This window comes from Colletotrichum scovillei (assembly GCF_011075155.1).
Source record: "Colletotrichum scovillei strain TJNH1 chromosome Unknown Contig00009, whole genome shotgun sequence".
In the NCBI taxonomy this organism is placed as follows: domain Eukaryota; kingdom Fungi; phylum Ascomycota; class Sordariomycetes; order Glomerellales; family Glomerellaceae; genus Colletotrichum; species Colletotrichum scovillei.
The window spans coordinates 1973454-1986374 of NW_023336267.1; the positions used below are offsets into that span (position 1 = coordinate 1973454).

The window sequence follows — 12921 nt, forward strand, 5'->3', positions numbered from 1 at the left end:
TTCTTGAGACTTGACCACACTCAGTTTTAGCTCGTCTGCGGCAGTGCGGCTTCACAGCTCGCAGCTTACAGTACCGGTAACTTCTCAAGTCACAACTCTCTCTCTCTGTCTCTCTGGCCAGCCCCCTCCTTCACTCCCCCGGAACTGTGCGCCAAGTGTCAAATGTCCACGTTCCCCAAAGGTCAAACAAACATGTCCGTATCCAAACCCACTCCAACGCCCAAAAGGGCAACCCACGGAGGGTTGACAGCAGGGAGAAGGGTACTGCGGGAGGCGCAGTGCTTTTACGGATACACAGTACCCTTCTTTCTGACCCTTGGAATGAACAAACTTGTGTGTTTTGCCGGGTTCTAAGAGGCTTGCGCAAGCCTCTTATCCGTACTTTTTCTCATTTTGCTGCCGCTGCACATGCTTCGTGGCCCTGGCGGCGCAGTTTGGGTACGTCAACGGCATGGAACACACACCATGGCATGTACTGTTGCGGCGCGTTCGTTCGTTCGTTTCTCTCCCACTTGTGAGGTTGAGCTTCTCCGGCTTCTATTAGCCCGTCTCATTAAAACCGGCATGCCACCACCGAAGGATTCGTGCCGCCCAACGGGGAAAAGCGCTAGTCATCCGTCAGATGAGAGTCAGGTAGAGAGCTCGTAAGCTCAGTGTGGGGTCAATGATCTCTCCATTTGTGGCTTTGATAACTGAGGTAATAACACAACCTGGGAAGGCAGCAGCATGAGATTCGTTTGTTCGTGAGGCCTCACACACACTTAACCCGACACAACTCAAGTCGGCATTTGCATATTAGAACCAACGGAACCAACCACCTACCTAACCCCTGGGGGCAAAAAAAGAGACAAACTTGAAGCTAGCGGGCCGACTAATCAGTGCGAAGGGGGACTGTGTTTTAAAGCTTCATCCGATAACTAGGCGTCTCATTCCGTCAGCAGCGTCACCCGCCCACGGAACTCTGTTTCAACCCCGACGACATCTCTACTTCCCCCGTCCGGCCGTTGGACATCATCCCTAAAAAACTAGAGGTCCGAGCATCACCAACTCAACCCCTTCTACCTAGCGTCCCGACTTCACACACACACTTGACAATTTCCGAACGACGTACCTTTCACCTCATTGCCACTACCGCGAAGCTTCTCTTTCTCTCCCTCCCATCTTCCCCACTCGTCATTCATCTCACCCCAACAACCTCCACTTCATCTCACTTCACCCCGTAGCCATCCTTCCCTCTCATCCCGAATCTTGACGGACGCCGTAAGACTGAAGGGCAGCTGCTTGATTCAGGTCCATCATTGAGACGAGAGTCGGGTGGCCTTGGGGGGCCCCGTCAAGGACACAAACACACACACGATGACCATCCTCTCATCCTCCGGACAGTCAGACTCAGCGGACGCCGCCGCAGGAAGCTCAACAAATCACATCGAGGATAAACCGTACCACTCAAAACGGCCTCACAAGAAGTCACGGACAGGATGTAAGAACTGCAAAACACGCAAGGTGAAGTGCGATGAGGCTCGTCCAACATGTCGCAACTGCGTGCTCCGCAAGGCCAATTGCAACTACCCCGGACCGTCCCACTCCCACTCCGACCACCGCCCACCGGGATCGCCATCAGGCTCCTCCGCCGGACCCTTCTCCCCGGCCCGCTCGCGGTCTCACACGCCGCCGCAGCACCGCCGCAACAGCCACCACGCGGCCGCCGGCGGCGGCGACGACGACGACGGCGCCAACGCCCTCGTCATCAAAGAACCGCTCTACATCCCCGCCGGCGACAGGGACGCCATCGACATGAAGCTCCTCTGGTTCTACACCACAAACACCTTCACCTCCTTCGCCACGCAGGCCGGCAGGGTGAAGCGCATCGACGACATCCTCAAGGTCAAGATCCCAAGCCACGCCTTCCAGAGCCCCTTCCTCATGGACTGCCTCCTCGGCACCTCCGCCCTCCAGCTCCAGCACCTCAAGCAAGACATCGCACCCTCCCGCGCTCTCCGCTATCGCGCCCGCGCCTTCGAGGGCTACCGCAAGGCCATCGAGGAAGGCAAACCGGAGACCTTCCCCGCCCTCATCGCGACTTCCCTGCTGCTCACCGCCTTATCGTCGCAAATGTTCCGCGAAGAGGGGACGAAGGACCTCTACATCATCGACTGGATGGTCGTTTGGCGCGGCATCGGCCTCATGATCGACATGGCTACGCCGCAGACCCTCTGGGATTCCGGGCTCGCGGAGCTCTTCATGCGTCCGCCTATTAACCTCGACGAGGCCGCCAAGCATATCCCCAATAACCTGCTCTTCATGGTCTCCTCCATCCAACCCGGCGACCCGGACTACGAAGACATCTCGACGTACTACGATACGCTGAAGTACCTCGGTTCCCTCTACGCCGAGCTCGTTAACGGGTTTGGACCCATCATGACCCTCCGCGTCGTGACGTGGTTTACGTTCATCCCTAAGGGCTTCGTCGAGCTCGGACGGGAAAAGAGGCCTCGCGCGCTTATTATCTTGGCCCACTACCTCATGTTCATGAAGGCGACGCAGAACTTGTGGTGGATCGAGGGCATCGGCGACCGTGAGATTGCGGGGATTGTGAACTATCTGGGTGAAGGATGGTACGAGCAGCTCGCTACGCCGCGTCTGGCTCTGCTGCTGGACGACCGTACTGATATTGCGCGGTTGATCCTGGGTGATCCGGACTGGGAGTCGCCGATTGACTTTTACAATGCTCCGACGCGGGATCCACGGACGGAGTTGCTCACTTGGGTCGATGATCACGGCAAGCGGTATAAGGGTATGCCGCAGCGTGTTGGGGATTTGCACCCCGCGGATCCGGCGCCGAGGACGTTACCGTGGGAGAGGGACGGTTTTCATCATGATCCGATGATGCTCAGCCCCGCAGGGCGGCGGTATGCTGAGAGGGTGCTAGAGGCGATTGACTCTGGAGTGCAGGATATGGATGTATCCTAGGGACTGTGTTCATCGATGGAGAGACACGGCGAGAATTTCCACCAATGTCCGATTACAATACCCAGCTGGCGTACTTGGTTCATAGGATACAGGGAATGGCATTATTGTCTGAATCTTATCAGCTTGAGAACACGTGGTAGGCGCAACCGACATGGATCACACCATATTTCACACTTGATTGAGAGTAGGGTTCCCGATGTAAACTGAAAATGGGGGTTTGCAGCTTGAGGAGAACACTCCCAATAGTACATCTACCGAAGGCGCCTTATTGTTCGTCTTCTGCCATAAGTATTCACCATATGATCAGTTGCGAGAGAATACATTCAAATCAACAAACACTATGAAGATAACTGAGATCAAAACTGTGGTGACGCCACTGGGCGTGCATCCTCAACGCTCTGATTTCTGTCCGCCACTCTTCGGGCCTACACGATCGTTCGATAGAGCCCTCACTCAGAAGATAAGCTTCGCTGTGATCAAGCGCACCTGCAAGACCCACCCCTGATGATCACTACCAATAACACCTATGCCAAAAAGCGCTGTTTTGTCCCAGGCTGGTATCACACTTCGGGCAAGTGATCTTAGTATCTCGCGTTGCCGGGACATACGTTCCTGCCTCAGGATGGTCCTTCTTCCTGTGCTTGATGAGATCTTTCTCCCTCGCGTAACCCTTGGCGCCAATCTTGCTACATCCTCTCACCGTACAGGGGTAATGTGTGAAGTCGTGGGCGTTCTTCATGTGTTTGGTGTATTCTGACTGTGATTCGAATGGCTTGGAGCGATTTTGCTCCTCGCGACTGAGGGTTTCAAAGTTGTCGTCGCGGTAGTGCAGACAATCCGCAAAGTGGCAGACTGGAGGCGTCTGGTATTTGCCTCGGCGGGAAGGTATAATATTTTCGATCTTACCCTCAGCCTCGAACTTGTGGTAGCCGCGCACATGTTGCAGTAGATGATCTCTTCTTCGAAAGCCATTCTCCCCGCGGTGGCTTTTGCAGAAGTGACAGGGGTATTTCGGCAGGTCGGTCCCCATGGAGTCAAGATGTCGGGCGAGGACATCAAGTCGAGCGAAGTTCTTGCCACAGGAACAAGCAAAGGGGTTGTGTTGTGCTTCGTTGGCGTGCTCTTGAAGTCTAGACTTGTTCTTGAACTCCACTGAACACTCCACACAAGCAAACGGATGCTCCGTTTCAACGCGCTCGTGGCCTTCAAGATGAGGCAGGCGTTGATGGTCGTAGCGCTCGTTGAAGCTTCTGAATAACTTACCACAGCCTTGGACTGGGCATAGCAGTATCCGATGATTCTTTATCTGAGCATGATGTAGCAGCCACCCTACGCTATCGAAATGTTCGCCGCACTGCGCACAAGCCGATTGCGCTCCTGCCGCAGTCCTCTCGACTGAAGTAGCAGAAGCTATCTCCAGGGACTTCGAATCATTTTGGGCTCGAGCGCTGGCCATTGAAAATGTCAAATCATTGCCGTCATCTGGACTGCGTTGATGCGTGGTCTCATTTGCACTAAGACTGTGTTACTTGGAGAGGAGACACGGTGAACAGGGTGAGGAACTCACAGCCAGATTGTGGAGTTAGAAGTGCCGTGGTGGTCACTGACACCCTTTTTGTTAGCAAGTGATAAAAAAAAAAGTCTCACGGATCCAGGGGGTCCGCAGCGCCAAGAGCGCCATCGTCGACGTGGCCGAAGTCGTAGCAACCAGTAGGATCAAGCAGATCCATGAAGCTGTTGTCATTGGCGTAATTCTCGGTGTCGAGTTCGGCAAGGAACTTGTCGAAGTCGCTGGTCCAGGTGACGTTGTCAGACATTGTAACGTTGGTATTCTGGTAGGTTGCAGGGGGTGCGTTGAAGCGGCGAGGGGAAATCAGGCTGTGATGAGAGCTGTGTGCTGGTGTAGAGTCGCAAAAGAGGTGCGGATGAGTGTTGGTCAAGGAGAAGAAGGGGATGGGAAAAGTGTCCTGCTTATCTCATTCTACAGAAGAGTCTCCTCACAGTCTCTCGCTGCTTTAACGAGAGGACAATAAGTCTGAAGGGCGGTGGAGGTTTGAACCTGGAGACGAGAATGTGATAGGATGGGGAAGCAAGCCACCTTCCGCCCTATTTGTATGAGGAACAGGAAACTGACACCCTTCTCCTGTGAGATAAGGAAAGTGAGGCTGCTGGAAGCGGCCACATGCAGGTTGGGCTGGGGTTGCCTCAAGCAGGCGGCATACAAGGAAGTTGGGCGAACCAGAGCAGCAGCGAGAAAGGTTCGCAAGGTATGATATGGTATGATGTGTGTATTGAAACAACCAAACTCCAAAGAGTAACAAAACAACATGAAATCGTTCACAGCATTTTCCAAACCAATTGAAAAGCCCCTCGTCCAATCAGAGAATCTTCAACAAGCATCAACAAAACAAAAATGATATCAGTTAGAAAGACCAAAAATGGTAACACTCAACACTCCCCCCTTCTATGCAGTCTTTAGTACAGTATGTACAATATCCCTCCTCTTACTGCTGCTCAAACAAAAGCGACCTGGGGTTACCAAGCAGAATCTTGAACGTCTCCTCAATCTTATCGAGCAGCTCCGCAGCATGACCCTTCCACGATTCAAACGTGACAATCTCAATCGTCAGCTTGTCACCCTGGGGGAACGCCTGGATCTTCCACTCGCGAAGCGGCTCCTGCTGCGGGTAAATCGTCTCCATGCGGCTGCTCGCCGTCTCGAAACCGAGGCTCTCGACGTGCTCGACGTCCTGGTGCACCACTGTGTCGAACCAGTCCACGGAAGCGGGCCAGTCGGTGCACAGCTTGGCGATCTCGGGCAGACCGATGCCCTCGTGCGCCGAGCTGGCAATGTGCTGGTTCTGAACGAGGTTGAGGAGGTCGAGGACCGTCCAGTCGTCCTCGAACTTGACGCGCACGGGCACGTACTGCCAGCAGGGGCCGACGACCATGTCGGCGTTGGGGAAGTCGATGTTGCGACCGCTGACGACTTCGCCAAAGGTGACGTCGCGCGTGCTCTGCAGGCGGGCGAGGGTAAGGGCCCAGGCTGCGGTGGGGAGGGTGGCGATGGTGACGTCCTTGGAGCGAGTGGAGATGTCGAACGTCCTGTCGATGGCGTAGTGCTGTCTCTCCGTCACGGGGGTATCGGGCTTCAGAACATTGACGGAGGATCCCTGGAGGAGCTCCTTCCAGTAGTCGACACTCTGGGGGATGTTGGACTTGACGACGTGACCGACAAAGGAGGAGAAGGGGAGAGCCTTGGGAACGGGCTTGCCCTCGTGCAGGGCCGAAAGCTGGTGCAGCATGATGGGCAGGCAAATCTCATCGTACTGAGCGTGCGAGACACGGAACACCAAGGCGGACTGGCCGTTGCTGCTGTGAACGAAGAACCACTTGACGAAGATGGAGCCAAGCGGCATCCGAGTCTGGACGTCCATGTTGCAGAGGTCCTTGACAAAGGTCTCGACGTCACTGTCGATCTCGTACTCCACGACAGGAGTCTTGACGTCTTCGAGGATGACACTCAGGCAAGCGCCGTTGTGCTTAACAAAGACCGATCGCAGCACCTCGTTGAGAGAGACAAGCTCTTGACAGCTCTGGAAGAGGCGGGGGCGGTCAACATCGCTCTCAAAGTACATTGCCTCGTAACGAGCAGAGAAGCGAGGAATCTCAATTGTGCCCTTGACGGCGACCTCCTGCAACGGTCTTGCGGGGAAAGCGTCGACAATCTTCCATGTCGGGTCGGCCAACAGGGGGCGGAGGGTCTCTGCCGGGGCATCGCCGAGGTTCTCAACCAGCTCAAAGGGAATGAGAGGCTTCAGGGACTCCTGAGAGTCCTGAGTGGGCTCAGAGTCCTGCAGGACGCTGGCCATGTCGTACAGCGTCCTCTTCGTGAAGACCTGGTTGACGGTAAGTGTGAGGCCAGCCAAGCGAGCCTCAGAGACAAGCTTCATGGCACCGATGGAATCTCCACCAAGGCGGAAGAAGCTGTCGTTGAGGCCGATATCGCTCTCGGGGAGCCTGAGTACACGGCTCCAGAGAGTTCGCAGACGACGCTGCTTGGCGGACGTGGCAGAGATGCGCTTAGTAGGCGCCTTGGTGGCGGTGCTGGCCTTTTGGACCAGATCGCTTGTCTTGCCGGTGATTTCAACGGATCCATCCGCGTTGAACTTGGCGAGACGCTCCGTCTTATAGAACTTGCCAGCCTCCTTGTTCTCGGCCCACGAGGGGTTCTCTAGCGTGGAGAGAGACAAGTCGGACTTGCTGACAACCACCAGTTCACCAACAACTCCAAGAGGAGCCAAAAGCGCAGAGTCGGTAGGGTTGACAATGTACACTGCCTCGGCCTCCGGGTACTCCTGCTGAACGCTCTTGGCGCTCTCGGTGCTCAAGCGAGCGACCTCGGTCTTGTCCTCCTCAGTCAGGTACGCGATATCGCCAAGTGGCGTGTCGGTAAGCTGGCAAAGCTTCTGCGCCACCTGAGAGAATTGGGCAAGTGCCTTCTCCATGAGAGGCTTCTGGACAGTCTTTGAGTCGAATGAGGCCATCACCAAGAAGCCCTTGGGGTCCGTCGAGCAGACGAGCATGAGGGCGTAGGTGTTGAACTTGAGAGCTTCTTCCGCGGCCTCCGCGTCGCCGGCGGGGACGAGGCGGTTGGCGGGGTACTTGTTGAACTCTTCCTGGTCAAAGTCGTCGGCGCTCGGGTGCAGAACGAGACCGGTTCTCAGCTCGCAGGCCTCGAGGGCATCCGGGCTTAGACGGCGGATGTGCTGGAGGCCGGTGTGCTCGTAGGGAATCTGCTGGATAGTCTGGTCCTGAATGTCTTGGAGGTAGTCGCTGACGAGCGTCTCGGCGTTGACCTGGGTGCGGAAGGGGACGGTCGTGATCATGGGACCCTCGATCTCGTCGGAACCCCTGATGGGCGCGTTACGGCCGGTGAGAGTCTCGCCAAAGATGACGTCGTTGGATGAGGCGTAGTGAGATGCCACGTAGGCCCAAGCACCGCGGATCACGGTGGCAACGGTGGTGTTGGAGGCAGGTCTGCCGTTCAGGGGCACGTAGACTTCCAGAAGAGAGTCGGCTTGCGTCTGGTAGCCCTCGTACGGCAGCGCGGGGAACTGCGTGGTGGCAGCGGCACCCTGGAGCTGTTCGCGCCAGTACGTCTCAGCGGCGCTGCGGTCCATGCTGCCGAGGTACTTGATGAAGTCCTTGAACTCGGCAGGGCGCTGGACCTTTTGTCCGTCAAAGGCCTTGTTGACCTTGTCGACGATGAGGGGCATGCACCAGCCGTCGTACAGGGCGTGGTGCATCGTCAGCACGAACTGCACCTTGCCCGACTCATTGTCCGTGACAAGGGCATAGCGAACGAGAGGTCTGCCGAGGTCCATGCCCTCCTCGCGGTCCTTGACGAGGTAGCCCTGGAGGTCGTCGCCAATGTGCCAGGCAATGTCTTCCTTGACGACGACCTGTGCGAGGCCGCGGCCCGGCACCTGGACGATTCTCGTGCGGAGGATGGCGCAGTCGGCGGCGGCGACGTCAAATGCGTTGCGGAGCTTATCTGCCGTTGCCGCGTCCGCGAGGTCGACGACTCTCTGCGCGACGTAGGCCGAGGTGACCTTGGCCGACAGAGCCATGAGACCCTCTTGGAGGGGCGTGCAGGGGTAAATGTCCTCGATGGCGGACTCGTCGATGCCGCAGAGCTTGGCGGACTCGGCGCGGGCCTCCTCGGGAGTCCATCCTTCCTCGAGGAGAGAGAAGGGCGTGACGGCGGCGTCGTCTTCCTTGGACACCTTGGTCGCGTTCTCGGCCATGGCCTTGAGCGTGGGGAAGTTGAAGATGGTTGCCACAGTCAGGGCGATGCCGTCCTCTCTAGCGGCGGCGACGAGCTTCATTGCGCGGAGGGAGTCTCCGCCGAGGGCGAAGAAGCTGTCGTGCAGACCGATGGCGGCGGCGGACTCGCTGCCCAGGATCTTGATCCAGACCTGCTGCAGCGCCTTCTCCATCTCCGTCTCGGGCTCCGATTTCTCGGTGGGCGCGACGCGCAGGCGGGCGACCTGCTCGCGGGACATGGAGCCTCCGAGCTCGCGCAGGCGCTTGCGGTCGATCTTGCCCGAGACCAGGGAGGGCATCTTGCGGAGGGGGATGTAGGCCGAGGGGACCATGTAGCGGGGGATCTCGGCGCCGAGAGCAATATCGATCTCGGCAATGGCCTGGCTGAACTCGGGGGAGAAGGTGGTGACGTCGCCGGCCTCAGCGTCTACGGGGCCGTCGACGGGGTTCTGCTCGACGACGAAGGCGACGAGCGTGGGCTCGCTGCCGCCGGGCTTGATGACCTCGGCGACGATCTTGACGCCCGAGGGCATCTTGCCACGGAGGTGGTGCTCGACCTCGGCCAGCTCGATGCGCTGACCGCGGAGCTTGACCTGCTGGTCCTTACGGCCGACGAAGGCGATGGAGCCCGTGCCGTCCGGATCGTAGCGGACCAGGTCGCCCGTCTTATAGAGGCGTCCGTGTCTGCCGCGGGCGGGGCCACCGCCGGCGAGCAGCCAGGCCGGGTCCTCGATGAAGACCTCGTCCGTCTTGGCCTTGTCGTTGAGGTAGCCCATGCCGACGACGGGACCCTCGATGAGGAGCTCGCCGACGGCGCCGACGGGCATGAGGCGCTCGTGGTCGTCTGGGTCGACGATCCAGGTGAGGCCGCCGGTGCCCTTGCCGATGTTGGTGGAGGTGCTGCTGACGTTGCCGTTGATCGTGCAGCCGACGGTGCACTCTGAAGGTCCGTAGGCGATGATGACGCTCGTGGTCTTGCTCCATGTCGAGGCGTCGCCCGCAGAAACGGCTTCGCCTCCGAGACCGAGGACCTCGAGGGAAGGAATGACGTCCGCGTCGAGGACGCGGGCGACGGAGGGGGTCATGTGCGCCATGTTGCACTTTGAGTTGCGGATGGCGCCGCTGAGGTCGTTCATGCGGTCCTCGTCCGAGGCGATGCAGAGGCAGCCGCCGGCGGCGAGCGTGCAGAGCATGCAGTCGATGCTGACGTCAAAGGCGTACGAGGCAAAGTCGAAGCAGCGCGAGTGGGCGCGGTAGCCGACCTCCCAGCCGCGGGGCACGGCGCCGCTGGTGAAGTTCTCGTGGGAGATCATGACGCCCTTTGGCTTGCCCGTGCTGCCGGAGGTGAACTGGATGTAGAGCGGGGACGAGGGCGGGACGACGGGTAGCTCGGCGGCGAGCTCGAGGGTATCATTGTTGAGGGTGTCGTCCGAGGCGATGACGAGGGTCTGCTCGGGCGCGATGCGCCGGCCGAGGTCGCTCTGGTTCTGGGAGGTGACGATGACGGTGGCGCCGGTCTGCTCGACGATGGTGCGGAGGCGGGCCTCGGGCTGGGACGGGTCCGTGAGGGCGAAGGCGGCGCCGGCCTTCATGACGGCCAGGAGGGCGACGGTGGTCCAGCGGGACTTTTCAAAGCACATTGGCACCGTGGAGCCGACGGTGACGCCGCGGGCGACGAGGTGGCGCGCGAGGCGGGTGGAGAGACGGTCGACGTCGCCGTAGGAGAAGTTGCCGTCCCAGGACTCGACGGCCGGCCTTTCGGGTCCCTTGGCCGCGACCTCGGAGATGATGTCCTGCATGCACTTTTGCATGTTCTCGGGCAGCTCGGCGTTCCATGTCCAGAGCTGCTCAAGGTCCTTTGCCGTGGGACCGATGGTGTCCGAGACCTGGCGGTAGGGCTTCTCGAGGATGGTGGTGAGGATCTCGATGAAGGAGTCGAGCTGGAAGATGGCGTGGCGGTAGGAGAGGACGGCGCGGTCCCATTGGGCCTTGATCACCAGCTGGTTCTCGTTGAGCGTCGCCTCGATCTGGTATGTCCACTGGGTTCCGAAGTCAGCATGGTGAATCGAATGTTGTATAATAGGATATGAAGCATCACGAAAGAGGGCCGTCTACGTACGTCTTGTGATCTCTTGGAGGGCGCCTTCTCAGAGTTACCCTGAGATCTGGGTGCTCCATTGTTAAAGTATATCACCGGGATGGTCTGCGTTTCACTCTCGAGACCGCTCTCGCCGAGCTCCTTGATGACCTCCAAGGCCTCTGCTATCGAGTCGCTGTTCTTGAACGGCGCCTCGCTCAGGCTCAGGCTGTTGTGTGTCGCCGACGACGGTTCCTGGTCGTCCCGTGTTCTGAATCCCCAGTTCACCTTGCTCAGGCCGTCGTCGTTGTTGCGGTGGAGGACGAGCAGCCATGCGAGGAGGAGCTCGTGTCTAAAGTCGCTTACACCGGCGGTGGACTCGGCCCGCGATGTCACGACAACGGTCCTCGTTGAAGAGGGGTTCACGGTGCTATTGCCGTTGGTCAAGCCGTTTGTTGCGCCGTCGGTGAGGCCTGTTTCTTGGTAGGCGGTTCCGCCGCCTTCGCTGTCTCGCAAATGCATCGTGTGTTTGGTGTCTGTTCACTTCCGGAGGGGGAGGAGGGGGTATCGAAGAGAAATGAGGGTGACAAGGAAGAGGAGGATGGAGGGGTAAAGTTAACGAGCGTTATGAAGTAATTCGAGGTTGAGCTCGCAGCATTTCACAAGCCTTTGGACAACGATGGCTTCGTCTGGTTTCTTCTGCAAAACAACGTCTTGTTTGAGACTTGTTGAAGAAAGATGTTTGGATTTTTGTCTGACGAGGACGATCAACCGGCCCAAGGGTGGAGAGCTACCCTTTCACTCACACATACGCAGTACTTCGTAGACATGCACCAAGACTCGGAGGAGTCTTGTATACTCACAGTAACCGCGAGAGGCTCTTATGTGTGCGACTCTGCAGGTCTGTCCGGCAGGTATCCTTGCATGAAGACTACCCGAGAAACATACATGGCTTCCCGACTTTCTTGATTAGATCGACGAACCCCATGGCTGGGTACTGCGGTATGTACCTTGCGGCGGCGCTGCAGCCGAGCTACGTCTCCTCGCAGACCGAGCTGGATCATGGATGGTCGCGCTGCCGCTGCGGAGAGCAAGCGGAGGAGGAGGAGGGTAAAGCGGGAAAAAAGCCTGTGAAAGAGAAAGGGCGTGCATATTGTTTCTCGCCCCGGGAACCACCAGACACACCAGTCAGTTTCTTGTGATGCTCATTGATGGGAAGGGCAGATGCGAGCCACAGCGGCGCAACGTGCCTAATCCATGGAGCCGTCCGGGTGGGTATAGCAGAAATGGGTTGTGTAATGTGTGACTTTGTGCCCGTATGTGTGTGTGAAAGAACGGAGTATCTGGTACGCTGGTACGAATACTGGTCGTTGATTCCGCCCATTTCGACTTCGGCGCGAACGAACGGGCCTGACTAAACAACCTAGGAACCACCAAAGGAACCTAGCATAAGGTAGGTATGCTGCATGCAGAGCTATTGCGACTGTACCACAAAGTCAGCGTTCTGGGAACTTTGGAAGAGCCACAGAGAGAGTGTGTGAGGGACGTCAGATGCGAACGAGTTGAGCACACCCTCGCAGCACCAATGAGGCAAGAGTTTCATGACGGGTCCCCTTGAGCTAAGGCGCCATCTCATCATACGTTCTCGTGGTTCTGGACGGGAGGGAAAAAAGGTACACTACTGGGAGGAGTGAAGGAGGGAAAAAAGAGAGAGAGGCAAGGGGGTTGAAGTGGGAGGGGAGGGGCGTGTGATGATGTCGTGGGTCCTTCCTCCGATGCGACCTTACGAAAAAGAGAAATGGAGCAGGAGCTTTGGGGGGGAGCTGGGAGCTGGGAGGGTGCGAGGTACAAAGGTACAAGACCGGTACCTGACCGGGGGTGTGGGGCCTCAAAGACGGATCTGATTAGGAGCGCCAAGGGGGCGTGTCCCGCTTGTGGGCCGGCAGGCCTGAGGCGAGAGCCGGGAGGACATCGGCGGCCCTCATTTCTGCAGCAGAATTTTTTCCCTCAAATTTCCAGACTCTTCAATTATTATCCGCCGTCTT

At 57.9% G+C, this 12921-nt stretch overlaps 3 protein-coding genes across 3 annotated transcripts; 1 reads left to right on the top strand and 2 right to left on the bottom strand.

The window, feature by feature from the left end:
• Window positions 1–772: 772 nt before the first annotated feature.
• HER10_EVM0009081 (uncharacterized protein) lies at window positions 773–3115 on the top strand. The gene has a single exon (XM_035478580.1). The coding sequence runs from the start codon at window positions 1357–1359 to the stop codon at window positions 2968–2970; it is 1614 nt and encodes a 537-aa protein (XP_035329806.1). The 5' UTR covers window positions 773–1356; the 3' UTR covers window positions 2971–3115.
• Window positions 3116–3481: 366 nt separating this feature from the next.
• HER10_EVM0000876 (AMP-binding enzyme) lies at window positions 3482–4787 on the bottom strand (the record flags this gene model as incomplete). The annotated part of the gene is made up of 4 exons (XM_035470643.1): window positions 3482–4090; window positions 4129–4173; window positions 4247–4484; window positions 4618–4787. 4 exons carry the CDS (start codon window positions 4785–4787, stop codon window positions 3482–3484), a joined length of 1062 nt encoding a protein of 353 aa, XP_035328801.1.
• Window positions 4788–5474: 687 nt separating this feature from the next.
• On the bottom strand, window positions 5475–11398 carry HER10_EVM0002215 (AMP-binding enzyme; the record flags this gene model as incomplete). Its single annotated transcript, XM_035471936.1, has 2 exons — window positions 5475–10838; window positions 10919–11398. The coding sequence occupies 2 exons, from the start codon at window positions 11396–11398 to the stop codon at window positions 5475–5477; spliced, it is 5844 nt and encodes a 1947-aa protein (XP_035328960.1).
• Window positions 11399–12921: the final 1523 nt, after the last annotated feature.

Excerpts from the sequence above, each read along its gene's own strand:
- HER10_EVM0009081 (XM_035478580.1), top strand. The coding sequence starts at position 1,357 with ATGACCATCCTCTCATCCTCCGGACAGTCAGACTCAGCGGACGCCGCC.